We start from the raw sequence: 17,925 nt of genomic DNA on the forward strand, positions 1-17,925 counted from the left end.
TAGGCTTTATGGTGACCTCATTTGTTCAACTTCAAGTAAGGAGGGTGATATTGGAAAGTTAGGCAAATAATGGTCCTTATCTTATCATCTTTCGTTTGTGTTACGAACCAATTCGACATTTTAGGGCCCTTTTTCATTACTTCTACCAAATTTTGTACTTTTTTTCTTCTACTTGCATTACACTTTATTTTTATTAAATTACATACCTTAAATAATAGTAATCAAATGCTTACATATGTTAAGTGACAAGATAATGCACTCCATGTTCTATATTAGTTGTATAATATTAGTTTTCTTTTGGTAACTTTTGTATTACCAAAATTATAATTATTAGTTTTTCAACAATCTAACATCATAATTTTTTATTAAAATAGTCATATCATCATTTATAAATGGGTTATTGATAAACTTAAAGCATAAAGCAAACATAAAATTCAATAATCACACTCTAATGAACAAGTTCCAAAAAGTTCACAACATTCCCATTAAAATGAAACTCGGTCAATAGTTCATTAGCGATGGTTGAAATTCCTTTTCGTAAAATTGCTCTTTGGCAATATTAGTCACATTGGCGATACAAAGTATTATATACCAATAGATTACAATTTGAATTGTTGAAATCCAAAGGTGTTAATAAAACACACTTATCAAAAAGTTATCAAAAACTAAACTCATCAAATACACACATTATAGAATATAGCACCAACAACAAGTCAACAAGGGTGAACTACCATCATCCGGATCTAGCTGGCATGTGGCTCAAGTCTTGTGTTGAAGTCTGCATCTGCAGATGATTAAGCAGACAGGACAATGAATCTTTACAACATATACTCACAAACACACACATACATGATCATGAATGTTTCCACAATAAAGTTCTATGCGGCTTGAAATGATAATGTTTTAACAGACATTAAATGCACTAACCATTACACAAACTTTTTATTAGGCTAAATGGTATGATTCATTTAAACCATCCCCTTCATTCTACATGTATACGCCACGTCAAATATACATTCATTATTCAACAACACCCTTCATACAGCTGTATGGGTCATTCTTTTCATTTTGTACCATTCCGTACCATTCCATTATTTAATAATATAAATAAATAAAAAGAAAAGAAAAAAACTGATTGGATTAGACCGAGACCAGTGGGAATGACCTAAATGAGCACGATGATTCTCCTCGTTTCATGCATTAGCTAGTATATAGACGTGTGGTATTCAAATGATGTCATTCTCAAATTTAGGTGCTACGTAGAACCCCTCACTGATCCGAAACAGTGTATACTCACCGACCTTAAAAAAGAGTGATAACGGTAACAACGTGATGAAAAGCGGACGGCATTAACCATTACAAATGACTGGGATAAAAAGTTTTTGTTAGGCATTTAATTAAGCTTGTTTAAAATGCACCATAAGCACAGTACACTTCACCATCATCATCATCATCATCATCATCATCATCTTCCACCATTAACATTACACTGTAATTAATTACACAAACAAATGGCTATAAATCAAACATCTCATTATTATATTAATATAACATAATAAACCCGAATCTTGAAACCAACCCACTTAAAACCCACATCAAAAAACCCATTTTTAACTCTTCAATCCAATTCATAAACTCACACACATATATACATACATACACATTGTGTGTATATCTATCTATATCTTGATATCAATGGATCCACCAATAATCAATGAAGCCTCATTCTCAGCAGCCAATCCATCATCTTATACTTTAACCGGGATCTGGCCGTTCAATGGCGGTCGAATTGAAGATTTAGGGCTTAAAATGGGAACCCTAATTGGTCAAATTGGTGACCCGAATAATAATAATAATATTAATAATAATACTCGTGATGATGAATCGACGGTGACGGAGTACAGTGGTGGTGGTGGTGCACGGAAGCGGAAGGATATTAATTATGAAGATGAGTCTTCGAAGATTGTGTCTACTAGTAGTGCGATTGATTTGGTAATTAATTAAAAAATACCCTTTTTGATTTAGGTGTTAAAGATTGAAATTGGATACTTATATTTGAAATTGAAGGTGTTTTGGTTTGATTTGGTGAATACCCTTGTGTCAATTTTTAATTTTTGAGTACAAACATTGGACCATTTCATTATGTGTGTTCTTGAGTTTTTGATGCAAAGATTCAAAATCTTGAAAACCCTTTTATTAATTTAGGTATTAAAAGATTGAAATTAAGTACCCATATTTGAAATTGAAGGTCTTTTAGTTTGATTTGTTGAATACCCTTGTGTCAATTTTTATTTTTTGAGCATGAGTTAGGGTTCTTGAGTTTTTGATGTAAAGATTCAAAATCTTGTTTAAAAAAATGAAATTGAGTACACATATTTGAAATTGAAGGTGTTTTGGTTTGATTTGTTGATACCCTTGTGTCAATTTTAGTTTTTGAGTATAAATATTGGACCCTTATTTGTGTTCTTGAATTTTGGATTTAAATTTAAAATCTTGTTTATTTTTTTGAAATTGACCATCTTTTTATGATTATTAATTTGCAGAATAGATTGATTTGGTAACTAACCCCCCCCCCCCCCCCTCCTTTAATTTAGGTGTTAAAGATTGAAATTGAGTACTCATATTTGAAATTGAAGGTGTTTTAGTTTGATTTGTTGAATACCCTTGTGTCAATTTTTGTTTTTGAGTGCAATTTAGGGTTTCTAATTGGACCCTTGTGTGCGTTCTGGAGTTTTTGATGTAAAGATTTGAAATTGATCATCTTATGTGATTTACTAATTTGCAGAATTGATTGATTTGGTAATTAAAAAAAACCCTCTTTTTTGATTTAGGTGTTAAAGATTGAAATTGAGCACCCAAATTTGAAATTGAAGGTATTTTAGTTTGATTTGGATAATATCCTTGTGTCAATTTTAGTCTTTATGAATTAGGGTTCTCAATTGTACCCTTATGCGTGTTCTTCAGTTTTTGATTTTGGTATTGAAAGATAGAAATTAAATCCACAAATTTGAAATTGAAGTTATTATAGTTTGATTTGTTGAATTCACTTGGGTCAATTTTAAATTTTGAGCATGAGTTAGGGTTCTTTAGTTTTTAATGTAAACATTCAAAATGTTTTTGAAAATTTGAAATTGATTATGTTTTTGCGAAGATTTATGTTTGATTGATTTGGTTATTTTAAAAATCCCTTGGGTCAATATTAATTTCTGAGCATAAATATGGTCTTCAGTTTTTGATGTAAATATTCAGAATCTTGTTTAAAGATTTAAAAATTGATTTGTCTTTTGTGAAGATCTATCGTTAAATTGTGATTACTAATTTGCAGAATAGATTGAATGGTAAGAAAATGAAGGCATCGGGTTCGAAAGACGAGTCAGGTGGTTCGAAAACAGATCAAGAAATGAGTTCAGGGTCAGCTAGCAAAGGTCCTGCATCAGGCCAAACTAATAAACCTTCTGAACCATCTAAAGACTATATTCATGTTAGAGCAAGAAGAGGTGAAGCCACTGATAGACACAGTCTTGCCGAGAGAGTAATACTTTTCTTGCACTTAAAAAAAAAATAAAAAAAAATCCAATCTTGATCTTGATTTATTTATAATATCCTTATGAATTTCAGGCTAGGAGAGAAAAGATAAGTGAAAGAATGAAAATCTTGCAAGATTTGGTCCCGGGATGCAACAAGGTGTGTATAATAAAATGGTTTGATTAGTGTTTTTGTGAGAATTGTAGTAAAGACGATTGATTTCGTCATTTTGGTATTGTTAATGTTAGGTTATAGGAAAAGCACTTGTTCTTGATGAAATAATTAATTACATCCAATCTTTGCAACATCAAGTTGAGGTAATTTTTGTTATTAAGTTAACCGAAGTTCTTATGATGATTACCGAAGAATTTGACACCATACCATATGTTTTATTTATTTATTTTTATTTTTATGTTATAGTTCTTGTCGATGAAGCTAGAAGCTGTAAATACCAGGATGGCCTTGCCTGTAGAAGGGTTTCCTAATAAAGATGTAAGTTTTGTTTGTCAACTTTTTTTGGTCGGTTTGAGAAACAGTTATGTAAAGCGGGCCCCACCAAGACCCTGCTAACAGTAGGACATGTGGCCTTCAAGGGGTTAAGGCAGGAAACTAGTGGAAGCCGGATGCATCCCTGAGACCTCTGCTAGAGGGGAATCAGACGCTTACCACCGTGCCAACCCTTGAAGGATTTTTTTGTTGATGACTTTATCTATTCAGAATTTATTGCTAAATCTTGCTCATCAAACTGAAAACTATTTCTAAAAAACTTGTGATTAGAGTTTTTTTAAATGGTAATTGAGATCCAAATCGTCGAATTACGCTTAAAATGAATCCATAATCCTTCTTAAGGGGTGTGTTTAAATGTGCATTAATTTAACAATATTTGTTAAGATTATTACCTTAAATTTTTATTCATCTCAACAATTAATTTTCTTAATGACTACTAGTAAGTAGGGGTGAAAACGAGTCGAGTCAGGCCTGCGTTCGACTAGGCTTGAGCCCGGCTCGTCTAACATACTAGAGCTCGATAGACTTGTTTATTATTTATAATTTATATATATATTTTTAATTATTTTATATATGTATCTAAATTATAATTTTTATATGTAACATAATATAAATTATTTAGTTGTTTCAATTTTTATACATAATAATTGTTATTACATATTACAATTGATATATTCAATACACTAAATAAAAATTATACAAATAATAGGCTCGTTTAGGCTCGTGGCTCAAAGATCGATAAGTGAAGCTCTGGCTCGGACTCATTTATTAAACAATCTCTAGGCATGAGCTTGTTTAGGCTCGACTCACGAGCGGCTTAGCTCGTTTAGGCTACTAATCCTAACCATTTAATCGCTATTTGTCAAATACTGAAACTCATGTCACAATATTCACTTTAAACACACATCTGACCATATAACAAATGTTGTCCTTGCAGCTTGGGCCACAGCAACAACCGCTTGATGCAGCCGGGCTCTTATTCGGCTCACAGACCCCAAGACCATTTGGACATGAGTCCCAACCTGAATGGCTTCATATGCAGTTAGGCAATAATAACTGCGGGCGAATGACATGAACATCAGACCGTACCGCACCAGCCGGCCCACCATGTGCTGCATTTTTAGCCAACTAGATATCAGATAAGCCCTGGCAGTTGCACTGACTGATTGACCAGTGTGATTGCATTACTTGTGTTATATATATATAGAAAATTGTATGAGAATGAAACTACTATTGATGTTTAAAGTGTTTTTATGTACTATATACCATGTGTAGAGATTTGCATTTCAAGGTTACATGTATGTTATTGACAGATAAAGTGTACCTGGACTAGTTTAATTCAGAAAAAAGTTTCATTATTGAACATGGTGATGAAACAAGTTCATATCTTTCACATGGTTTAATTTTTTTATAAAAGGTAAATGGAAAATAAATAATCTAACTTTTCGACTATTTTTCTCTCAGTAGACTTCCATTAAAAAAACATTTAATGTCGTTAAGGTTTTTTTTTCCGAATTTTAAACCGATGTTTTAGGGCTTTTGATCAGAAGAAAGATACGAGTTGATTGATATTAAACTTATCCCGAAATGGTGATTTAAATGGCTTGATTTTTGTTAATTGGAAATTCTGAATTGGAACATTGTTTCGTCACTTCGAGATAAGTTTTACATCAGTCGACTCGTATTCTTCTTCCGATCAAAACCCTTAAAACATCGGTTTGAAATTCGCATAAATAAAAAATTTAATGACATTAAGTTTTTTTTAACGGATGTTCATTGAGAGAAATATAGTCAAAAGATTGAAACGTTTACATATATTTTTAAATGTGAGATTATTATCAGTTGATACACAAATTTGCTTTATAAGAAAATGATTATGTATAATTTTGTTTTATAAAAAAATGATTTTTTAAAGTGTTAAGACTTGAGATAGAGCCACATATCAATATAATGCATTTAATGGAAGTTTTGTAAATATATGGTGATCTGACTAGTTACTTAATGAATGGTCACAAGTCACAATATGAAAAAATTTTAATGTTTTATAAATTAATTAATAATTAATTGATTTATTTATTGCATAGACATTCTTTCATGTTGTACAACATGTCTAACAATACAACAAAAGAAATAACTTTTCATGTAAAGTCATCATCTATGAATAGTATTTTATGACCATATTATATATTTTTTTTATATACGTTTTCATTTGAAATCTTCGTACGATATACAAAATACAGTACTTCGATAATTATATAAAAAGAGTTGTAGGTTATTTAAACTCATTGCTAGAAGCATGTTATGCATAAAACCGAATCTGCTTAAACCTGTTTGGTTCAAGCCTAAGCAAGTCAAAACCGGATCGCCCAAACCAGGTATCCGTAAGTGGTTTTAATATGAACCTTTAGGCTGATAACTCAGAATACATGTAGATATCATTCTAAAGCAACATGAGTTAAAAAGGCTAAATAATTAGCATGCAAAGACAAGTGTTCCATCAAATGATAAATAAAACAAACATGATGTAATTTTTTAATGAATATGTGTAGAGAATATAATCAAAATGTCACATTTCAAAGAGTGACATAAAATATATTTTATTATCTTTAACAAGTAACATGTTGTTCTCTATTTTATTATGGAACCCACAAAAGCCAAAAAAATATACAAAATGCCATTCTAATTTTATTTATTTATTTATTTTGAAACATAACTAATTTTTTCTGTTAACACATATATTTAAAATGATCATATCCAATTTTCTCTCTCTAGAGTAAAAACTACAATAAAAATCAATATATTTTCTATCTTCTTTAAGTTAAATAAAACAAATTTTATACCTTTATCATTAACATTTCTATTTCCTTCACTCACAACTACTCTCAAAATATATTGAAAAATTATATGGTGTGAACAATAATTTTTCAAATACACAGAAAAATCACTGCATTTCTCTCTCATTCACTCACAACACCTCTAAACCACTTCCCACATTATAAAAACTCCACTCACATAATTTGATGGGTATGACGTGAATGCTCTGACGTCAAATGATAACATTGACAAGAGATCAGTTAGGCATAGGGTATACCTTAGCACACATGGCGTAAGTTGGCATGGGTTAACAAGTGACATGCTGTTCTTTTTATAGGTTAAGGGGTGTTAAATGCAATGTGGGTTAAATAATAACGGATTTAAAAATTCTATAAACATAAATAATTTAAGAATCAATTTATATTAAATAAAGAGAGATAAGGGGGGTTAAACAACTTCCTTAAGGTAAGGTGGAGTGATATAAGATAAAGTAGTTGATTTAGTGCTACGTTGAGTTAAGGACATGAGTTACAATAGAAAAGTGAATAAATATGATTTGTTAGATTTACTAGATTGTAAATATTTACTAGATAAGTAGATAGTATTAGAGCATTCATATCAGGTCCTCTAAAATATTTGTGAGAGAAAATCTCAAAAAAATTTAAAGAATGGTAAGTGTTTGTGAGTAAGGGAGAGAGAAAATTTAAAGAGATGGGTAAATTTTGAGTAAATTTGGAGAATCACTGTTCATCCTCCTATTATTTTTTAATATATTTGAAAGTGGTTGTGAGTGGAGGAAATAGAAAAGATAATGATAAAGATGTAAAAAATTATTATTTAATTGTATATGAGAGGGAAAATGTAGTGTTTTTTAGTGTAATTATATAGCTGGAGATGAATGATGTGATGTGATGTGATGTGAATGCTCTTACATGAATAGTGTGTGTAAAGAATGTATGGTTCGGTAAGGTTAATTGTACAACGTATTGTTTTAATTAGTTTTTCATTTGTTACAGTCAAAAATGATTCCGTTATGGTGTTTGAAACTCAAATATATGAGGTTTCAAAGGTTAGTGCGGTGTTCCAAGCTATGTTATAGATATATGTACAACATAAATTTAAATGTTCGAAGCTAAATTGTAGGTACAAAAAATGAAAATAGAGGTACAAAATTTGGAAAACGACAAACATACTATGCTCGTTCGGTTATGGTTAAAGTTGGTTAACTAAGACCCATCAATCATAACCATGCCCGAATGATTAGTTAATCAAATTCACTTAACCATAACCATCATATTTGTTTGGTTATGGTTAATTTCGATTAACGGTTTGGTTTACTGTTACGTCTCGGTTTTTGCTCACCCTATATTATAGGATAATTACATTTCAAAAATGTTTATAAAGTAACATAAATCTTAAAAAATACATTCTTAGGTAAAAAGTATCGGAATTAGAAAATAACTATAAAGACAGTAATTACTAATTAGTGTGAGCAATAATTTATAAATCGCACACATAAGTCTTACAATTATGTTTCATAATGACTACTTACACGTCAAAAATAATTAAAATAACCTTGTGCATAATGTGTAAAGTGAAAACTATAGTTTTCGTCCTTATAGTTTACCCAAATTCATTATTTTAGTCCATAAGTTAATTTGTTATTTCCACTCCTATGATTTTCGTCTATCTAGTTTTTTCAAAATTTTCTATTTCAGCCCAAATGTTTAAAATTTTCTATTTCTGTCCGTAGAGTGTCATTTTCATTGCAAGTTATGTCCATGTAGTTTATTAAAATCTAGTATTTTCATCCCCGTGGTTTGTTAAAATTTGTTATTTCAATGGAAAAATTCCGAAAATAAGCGTTTATAAAAACAAATTTCAAGTTTTAGGTGCCATTTGCAAAAAAATTCAAAAATATGTATTATAAACTACTCGTGACAAGTAGTTTGTAGAACCAATTAAAACTTGACATGTGCCATTAAACAAACCGTAACGAGCACGTTCACTAATCATTTACTCGTTACGACCAAATTAGTTTCATGCATCATAATCAACGCCCACAAGTAATTAATAAGTCCTTTAGTCGCGACGAGTAGATTGTAAGGCTAAACTAGTCACGACAAGTTAAATACTGATAAACTACTCGTGTAGGAAGTGTAAACTGGGTAAACTAGTCGTCGTATGGGAAGATCTTCAAATTTAGCTTGTTTATTATTTATTTGACTGTAGAGTAAACTTACAAAAACTACAAGGACTGCATCAAAAATATTAATTGGTTCCACAAAAACTCTTGTGCTGTTTTCGGAATTTCTTGCAAATGAAACCTCAAACTTGAAAGTTGTTTTCATAAACGCTTATTTTTAGAATTTTTCTTATTTCAATCCAAAATATGTTAATGAGATGGATACACAAATCGTCAAATTGCAATGAACTGAAACTCTAGAAACCGAAACAACAAATCTTAAACTTAAATATCAGCCGCAAACAAACCGCAGAAACGAAAACCATAATTCCATAATTCGTAAAGATACAAAAACTACAAGGACCAAATCGAAAATATTAACCAGTTTAACTACCCCCCAATAATATAAAAACACTCTCTCCAAAACCCTAGAAAATATCTCCGCCGCCGGCAGCCATGACCGAGCCTTGACCTGCTTCTCCGGCGACTCTCCGGCGGACTTCCGACCAGATCCTCACAACTATATTATTATTATTATTATTATTATTATCCAAGCATGCCGTTGCAATCGGATCTGGACCGTCAGATCTCGCAGCTGATGGACTGCAAGCCGTTGGCGGAGGCAGAGGTGAAGGTGTTGTGTGAGCAGGCGCGGACGATATTAGTGGAGGAGTGGAATGTGCAGCCGGTGAAGTGTCCGGTGACAGTTTGTGGTGATATTCATGGACAGTTTCATGATTTGTTGGAGTTGTTTCGGATCGGAGGAAGTGCTCCGGATACTAATTACTTGTTTATGGGAGATTATGTTGGTTAGTAGTGGTTTGTGGTTTTGAAATTAGATGTTGATTAGGTTAAGTTTGGTTACGTAGTTAACGTACAAATTAAATTAACGTGTTAACGGTAAGAATCAAGTAGTGTAGTTGTATATACAACATAGTGTAATTATAGTGTAGTGTAATTACAATACGACGTAATTACATTATTACACTACTTGTATATATAACTACACTACTTGATTCTCACAGTTACCATTTGTACGTTAACTTTCCCTGTGTGGTTGAATCTGGTTAGTTGTCGAGTATTAGGGGTGTGCAAGAAACCAAAAAATTTGACCAAAACTGAAAAACTTAAAAATCCAAACCGGACCGAAACAAAAACGACGGTTTGGAATTATGCTTTTGTGAAAACAGAAGTAAAGGATCGGTTTTGGTTTTGCGTGTGATAAAAACCGGAAAAAACCGAATTGAACCGAATTTTTAGTTATTTATTTGTTTTATGTAATCTAAACCACTGGTTTTTGTTTTGGTTTGGTTTTATCGGTTTGAATTTTTTGGTTTTAAAAAACCAAAAAATCCAAATCGAACCGAAATAAAAACCGAAGGTTTAGATTTATGCTTTTGTGAAAATCGAACTAACGGTTCGGTTTTGGTTTTGTATGTAAGAAAGAATGAAAAACCAAACTGAACCGAATTTCTAGATTTTAATTTATTTATTAATTTTTTATTTTAAGTAATTTACAAAGAATTTAACAAATATGAAACTCAAATACTTTTGCCCAAATGTATAATATTCTATTAGTTAACATTTAACAAAACAATTTAGACCTAAATTCATTATTTCGGCCAAAAGTTTTAAAGCTCAATTGGCAAAAACTGAAACCGAAGTTTTGGTTTTAGCCCAAAACCGCATCAAACCGCACCACGCACACCCCTATTGAGTATGTTGTGATCTGATTAAGTGTTGTAGATATTGCTGAATGTTTATTTAGGTTAAGTTTGAGTAAGTATTATGGCTTATGTAAATGAAATTGCTGGTAATTGAGGAGTTGTGGCTAAATCTGGTTAGCTGTTGAGTGTGTTATGATCTAATAAAATGTTGTACCAAACTGGCACGGTGTCGAAAAGTTTTCATACTGAAAATGAGTGAAAGTGTTAACGGAATCTTGTATGGATTTTATTGGTTTGATAACGATTAGTATTGGTACCGTTGAAAATAGCAAAACCAATTGGTATTGATACTGAAAATATGAAAAACGAAGACGGTAACTGGTGCCAGCTGTGTTCTGTTAGTACCATGACGTTACCGATACAGTATTGGTACTTGGTATGAAAACATTAAATGTAGTGGATATTGCTGAATGTTAATTAGGTTAAGTTTGATTGAGTATTGTGGCTTATGTAAGTGAAATTGCTGGTAACTGAGGATATGTGGTTGAATCTGGTTAGTTGTTGAGTGTGTTATGAGCTAAATAAATGTAGTAGACTGTAGATATTGACGATTTGTGGTTGAACCTGATTAGTTATGTTTTGATCTAATTCATGCAGATCGAGGTTATTACTCGGTGGAGACTGTCACACTTCTTGTGGCGCTGAAGGTTCGTTATAGAGATAGGATTACCATTCTTAGAGGAAACCATGAGAGCCGGCAAATAACTCAAGTGTGAGATCTCTGCTCCTTACCTTTCACTTCTATTATAACCAGAAAGTATACTTTGTGTCAATATTCAGTTGTCAAGATCCATATCTTTGGTAATAAGCATGTCAATCACTGATGTCTTTGCATCATAATTCCCACTATAAATTGCACGGTTATGTTTATCAGTTTATCTTAAGTTACAGTTTATGAACCATTAGCAATATTATCTCCCCTAATCTTAACATCTCCTTTCAGGTATGGATTTTACGATGAATGTTTAAGGAAGTATGGAAATGCAAATGTATGGAAACATTTTACTGATCTTTTCGATTATCTACCTCTCACCGCCCTAATCGAGAGTCAGGTTCAGAACGCCATATTATCTATCTTGCCTTTTTTTAGCTTGAAGTCTTATAAAAACATTGTTTATGTAATAATATTATTCTGATCGCAGATTTTCTGTCTGCATGGTGGCTTGTCTCCATCTTTGGATACACTAGATAACATTCGTGCTTTAGATCGCATACAAGAGGTTTGAACTTTAATACGTGCAACCGTTTTAGTGACACCATGCGTGATTCTATGATCTATCGTAATGTTTTGATCTAATTTAGGTTCCTCATGAGGGGCCAATGTGTGACCTCTTGTGGTCTGACCCTGATGACCGATGCGGTTGGGGGATCTCTCCTCGTGGAGCGGGTTACACATTCGGGCAGGATATAGCTGCCCAATTTAACCATACAAATGGGCTCAGTCTTATTTCTCGGGCTCATCAGCTCGTCATGGAAGGCTACAATTGGTCTCAGGTTTGTAATAACATTTATCTATTTAAGTTGTAACTATTTGTTTACATATCCTTTTTCTGAAACATAACATTTTATTTTAATTTGCAGGAGAATAATGTTGTAACAATATTTAGTGCACCAAACTACTGCTATAGATGCGGGAACATGGCTGCGATACTTGAGGTTGGAGAGAATATGGACCAGAATTTCTTACAGTTTGATCCGGCCCCTCGTCAAGTTGAGCCCGACGTTGCAAGAAGAACTCCAGATTACTTTTTGTAAATTTGTGTTTGATATTAATATGACCTTTGCATCTTATTTATGTTGTTATAATTTTCTTTTGTTAGAAGAGTACCTTATTTCTTGCAAATTCAAAGACAAATTGAATGATTGTTTGTTGTTTCACTTGATATTGTATGTTAAACTTTTGGTCTCAGTTCACTTGATATTGTACTTTTGGTCTCAATATGACTTACGAAAGCTTGAACTTGAGGCCGGGTAATTTCAAGCTCTTTTTTTAAGACTTGAGCTCTGCTTGTGACTTGTTCTTTTAAGCTTGGGCTTAGATCATTTGTTATTTACTAGTTGCATTATATGTATTTGAAATTATTTTTATATATAGAGAAAAACCTCAAAACGATCCTTGGCTCGGTTCAAGCTAGTGTGGCGTGTGTAGTACTTTAAGTGAGCCAAAGCTTTACCCTAAGTTACAAGTCTAAAAGAGTTTAAATTTAAAAAAAAAAACACACTAGAATTGTTAGGCTTGATGAGCCTAAACGATCTTCCCATACAAGGCTCGAGCTCGGGCTCGATAACTAAACGATCTCTATATGAGGCTTGGGCTCGATACAGCTTGGCTCCTTTCAAGCTTTTTATCTATCTGATCTCGAGTAGCCTAGCTTGTTTTCACCTGTATTTCTAAAAAAATAGTTTGTTAAATATGACTACAAAATCTATATTATTCTAGTAATAAATGTAATGCAGTTATTTAGTAAAACAATTTTTGAGGACTGAGGTGTTGTGTGTAGAATTTACACTCCGGGTAATTTTCAATCCATTTGACCTGTTTCTTTTTTGATTTTTCTTTGTTTGATCCATTTGAAACCGTTAGAGATTAAAAAAAACATCACCTCTAATCGACCCATTTACAAGCAAATGGCTCAAAATCACCACGTTCGCTTTAACCATTATTAACTCGGTTGCAGTCTGTCTAGCTCATAACCCGTTTAAGTCCTGAGCCTTCTAAGATTTTGAGCAATCTCAGTAAGAAGATCAGCTCTTTCATCACCCTTCTGAAGTGTCCTTGTGGTGTTCTTCAAGTATCCGCTATCCGCTTCCATCACACTCATTTTCTCCTTAATTAGAGACATCTCTGTTTCCATAGTTGCCTTTTTTTCTTTCCCTATTAACACAAAAACAATTAAAACCGAGTACCAATATTTTAACGTGGGGCCCGCTGAACAGACTTACTATTCAGCGGGCCCCACATTTAAAACAGGTAACATATAAAAAAAACTACCTTTATCTTTATCTTTATCATCATGATCATCATCATCTAATTGTATAAGATTTTCCAAATCATTCAACATGCCCGAAATCTGAAACCGCTCGGTTTCAAAATTCGTTCGTCTCTTCTCGCTCTCGGTCTCCACATAATCATAATCACCAACAAACTCTTTACTTACCTTTTTTTTAATCTCTCCATATTTTTCTTTATAAGCCTCGAGTTCGGCATCCATAACCTTAATATCTTTCTCCTTCTGAATAAGCATATCTTTAAGTATCTGAATCGCCTCGTCATCATACTCCGCTTGTTCCTCCATCATTCTCTGATACTGCAATGCTTCCATCTCAATGGCAGCTTTCTCGGCTTGCAACCGAGTGATCATAGCCATTGAGTTATTAGCTGCAACTGCAGATGCACTTCTTTCTGCATTGAGTTCTTGATACAACACCATCAGCATTCGTCTGTCTGAACGGGCCTGGCGTTTTAGAATGTGAAGAGTTGAGTCGCCGTCTAATGGCCCGTCATCGTTTAAGTCAGATAAAAAGTCGGGTCGTTCAAATGGGAATTTTTTTGAAAGTTTGGTGCCGAATCTTGGACTGCTGACTACTGCTGAGTCTGCGAGTGGGACACCGAAGAATTTGTTTCCTTTACCGTAACTCGGGGTTTTTAACGATTCTTCAGTTAGTTCTTCCATATCTGGTAGCAATGGTGCTGGTGTCGGTTTCATGTCGTTTTTTACTGCTACATAGATCAAGTTGTTTGAGATAAAGCTTGCATTAGATATTAGTTACATAGATAATAAATGCTTGGGGTGTTGATGGGTCGGTTTGGGCTCAAACTATATCAAAAACTTATTCGGTGCGTTAATCATTCATTTTTTCGGTTTTGGTTTTCATGATCCGTTCGTTTCGGGTTTTCAGTTTTGTCATTTGGACTTAAAGTTTTTTGCTAAAAAAGGCCCAAAATAACGAATTTGGGCCTAAAACATTGGGCCTAGATTATTCATTTTTTGTTAATTAATTATTTAACTCTTATTAGTTATTACACATTTAGACCAAGAATATTTGTGCTACATCATTTATTAATTTCTTGTAAATTACTTAACATTAAAACAAAGATTATCATCCACAATTCATAACAAACATTCAAATAAAACAATTTAATTCAAGCAAAACCGGTTTTTACGGGTTTGGTCTAATAGGTTTGGTTAAATTTTTTGCAGATGAATACATGCAAAACTGAAACCGAACCGGAAATTCAGTTTTTGAGAAAACATAATTGGTTTTGGTCTGGGTTCAATTAGTTCGGTACTCAATGAGACCCTGTTACTAGTAAACTTATGGGACCCCACCAATTTCATATTAACCAATGAGATTAGATAAACACAGTTTTCACTAGGCATGTGGCCTTCAAAGGAGTTAAAAGCTACAAACCAGTGGAAGCTGAATTCAAACCTGACTCATTACAACCTGGCCCGTTTCGACCTAATAACAAAAAGAACTCACTTTTGGACTCAGCATTCAAACCCATAAATTCATCCTCAGGCATATCCGGTTCATTATCCGAAACAAACTTAAGTTCAGTATACCTCATCTGATTCAACTCCACATTCTTTTGATCATCATTTCGCCACCCCATTGGGGTCAACGGTACCCGGGGCGAAAAAGCCGGTGCAGTCAACGAGGCCCGAAGGTTAGAAGGAGTCCTAACAAACACTTTAGACGACGTCCGCTTTTTAAACGTCTCCCCACAACACGAACACTTACTCATTTCAACACTCGGGTTAGCAACCGATTCCTTACCCGTTTTCACCTGTTTCAACTTCATTTCCCGACCACCCGCTGTACACACATTTTGCTCACCCGGGTTCTTGGTTTCCACATTATCCGATTCCTTATCGGTTTGAAACGAGATTAGACACCCGTCACACATGTTTCGGATATCAGACAGTTTTCTATGCACATGACAATATGCTAATGATGATATGTCTTTTTTATGAGACTCACATATTGAGTTGTTGTAGTAAGAGCTCGGGTTTGTAGCCGCAAGGGACTGGTCGATGCGGGTGCAGAGGACGCAGGGCGGGTCGAGCTGGAAGACCGAGGCGAACTGGTGAGATATAAACGCGATGAACCCATCGATGAAAAGAGACGCGATCAAGAGCCATTCGAGTATGGCTCCGACTACAAAATGTGGGAATTCGCCAAGTTCTTCCTCGACAAACATTCGAAATGTTCTTTTCGACATTGTCGGGTTAAGATTCGGTTGGTTATCTTTTTGTTTATGTGATGCTTAACAAGGTTTGAAGTGATGAGTTAGCTAAATATAGAAATGGTCTGTTGTTATAACTGAATTAACGGTCAGTCATGCACTTTTGCACATATTATGCATGCTTAAATTGTGCATATGTTATTAGAGCATTAATAATATATTGCAATCACATTATATGCATTTAATTTCCTTTACATCAAGTCATCAACATGACCAAAAATATCACACATAACATTTTTCTTACTTTATCTTGAAAATAAAAGTTAAACGAACAAACATGAATAAAAAAAATTATGTTCGTTTAATTAAACGAACGAACATGAACACATGTTCCGTTCGTTCATTTATGTTTGTATATTTATGTTTGTTTAGGTCTGTTTATATATGTCCATTTATGTATTAACAGAAAATAATTACATATATATCTGGATGAGTTATCTAATTAAAGGTTTTATATTTGTTAATTTGTGTTCATTCAAATATTTTCATTTATGTTCGTTTGTGTTCATCACATTTGTTCATATATGTTATCTATGTTCGTTTATATTTGTTCAGTTATGTTCATTTAGATTTTAAACAAACATGAATTCCTGGAGAACAGATTTGTTTAACATTCACTTATACATTCTGGAATTCCTGGTTTATATAACTAACAGATTTGTGGCTTGAGTCAATATGTGGAGTTTGTGACTGGGCTGCTATCGCATTATTATTTATAGTTTTGTTTTTAGGTCTTATAGATTTTTATTATATTGTAGTTTTTTTTAATGGCCAACAAGTTATATTGAAGTTTTTAAACTTTCAATCAATTATTCAAAGTATTACCATAATTATATAGTTATTTATCGGTATATAGATGTATAATTAATATAACTATGACAAACATTTAATAGTTGATTTAACTAACAATAATGATTTCCTTAATTACATATCAATATCAATATTTGAATAAATGTATTTTAATACGTTTATAAACTTCTTATATAATATTATTGTTACGAGATTTTAATACTTGCAGACAAATTAAACTTAATCAAATTATTAAGTCATTTTAAGATTTCTCAAATTTTGACACATATATATTTTTTATTTCTAATTTTATTTTTACTTTGTGATTGATTTTTTTCTTTTTATGGTAATGGTGTCAACAAGTGGATTCATAAACATTCAATTGAGTATCTTTATATTATTTTCTGCAATTGTATTTAAATGTGATAGGCTAAAACAAGAAGAGTTTAAGGATCATAACAATACTTGCATTCTTATTGATCATTCTCGAAGAAAGTTTAGTGAGTAGTTCAGTAAATGAAATAGTTTCATAAGATTATAATTATTAGGTATGGCTTTTACACATTCCATTTTTGGATTTATTTTAAAAAACATAACATTTATATAAAATTATTCGTTCATATAAATACAAAATTTACAATATATTAACGTATATATATATATATATATATAATTGACGTTTTTTTATATAATTTTCTCCTGTTTAGTACACGGGTCACTAACCTATAACCTATTATAGCATATATTTTCGAACGTTTTTCTTAATTTTACAAGGTTTTTGGACATGTAACCTATGAATTAAATAGATTTTGCATTTTTTTTTCTTAATGTATTATTTTGGTTCATGGTTTAAATTAAAAAGATGATTGAACTTGTAATTTTACTCTTATAAATACCTTATAATTCATATATATTTATATTTTTTCTTAGAAATACAATTTTTTACAATTCATTATAGTGTATAACATATGCATATATATGACATATTATATATTTTCCACCTGTGTGGTAAACGGTTCTTTGATTTACTAACCCGTGTTGAACATTTCTCTTTTTATTTTAAGATAATTTATTTTTTACAACCAAATCTTAGTCTTTGTAAATTTATATTTTAAATCCGTGACAAT

The 17,925-nt window shown here is 32.4% G+C and overlaps 3 protein-coding genes and 1 pseudogene across 4 annotated transcripts; 2 read left to right on the plus strand and 2 right to left on the minus strand.

The window, feature by feature from the left end:
- Positions 1-1,645: 1,645 nt before the first annotated feature.
- LOC143582675 (transcription factor bHLH79-like) lies at positions 1,646-5,395 on the plus strand. Of its 2 annotated transcripts, none has more exons than XM_077065192.1 (6): positions 1,646-1,992; positions 3,326-3,532; positions 3,619-3,684; positions 3,774-3,842; positions 3,946-4,026; positions 4,982-5,395. In XM_077065192.1, the coding sequence occupies exons 1-6, from the start codon at positions 1,696-1,698 to the stop codon at positions 5,105-5,107; spliced, it is 846 nt and encodes a 281-aa protein (XP_076921307.1). In that variant the 5' UTR covers positions 1,646-1,695; the 3' UTR covers positions 5,108-5,395. The 2 variants fall into 2 exon arrangements, with proteins under 2 accessions (XP_076921307.1, XP_076921306.1); XM_077065191.1 differs by having other exon boundaries at positions 3,946-4,017; positions 4,970-5,395.
- Positions 5,396-9,531: 4,136 nt separating this feature from the next.
- On the plus strand, positions 9,532-12,573 carry LOC143582672 (serine/threonine-protein phosphatase PP2A catalytic subunit-like). Its single transcript, XM_077065190.1, has 6 exons — positions 9,532-9,840; positions 11,356-11,470; positions 11,702-11,810; positions 11,901-11,978; positions 12,061-12,252; positions 12,340-12,573. The coding sequence occupies exons 1-6, from the start codon at positions 9,588-9,590 to the stop codon at positions 12,511-12,513; spliced, it is 921 nt and encodes a 306-aa protein (XP_076921305.1). The 5' UTR covers positions 9,532-9,587; the 3' UTR covers positions 12,514-12,573.
- Positions 12,574-13,457: 884 nt separating this feature from the next.
- LOC143582676 (putative myosin-binding protein 5) lies at positions 13,458-14,479 on the minus strand. The gene is made up of 2 exons (XM_077065194.1): positions 13,751-14,479; positions 13,458-13,633 (listed from the first exon to the last, which is right to left on the minus strand). Exons 1-2 carry the CDS (start codon positions 14,463-14,465, stop codon positions 13,458-13,460), a joined length of 891 nt encoding a protein of 296 aa, XP_076921309.1. The 5' UTR covers positions 14,466-14,479.
- Positions 14,480-15,163: 684 nt separating this feature from the next.
- LOC143582677 (putative myosin-binding protein 5 pseudogene) lies at positions 15,164-15,985 on the minus strand (annotated as a pseudogene).
- Between the last annotated feature and the right edge of the window lie 1,940 nt (positions 15,986-17,925).

Source organism: Bidens hawaiensis, unplaced genomic scaffold, assembly GCF_021521415.1.
Source record: "Bidens hawaiensis isolate Kalapana, Puna unplaced genomic scaffold, B.hawaiensis_p1.1 tig00031839_1, whole genome shotgun sequence".
NCBI lineage: Eukaryota > Viridiplantae > Streptophyta > Magnoliopsida > Asterales > Asteraceae > Bidens > Bidens hawaiensis.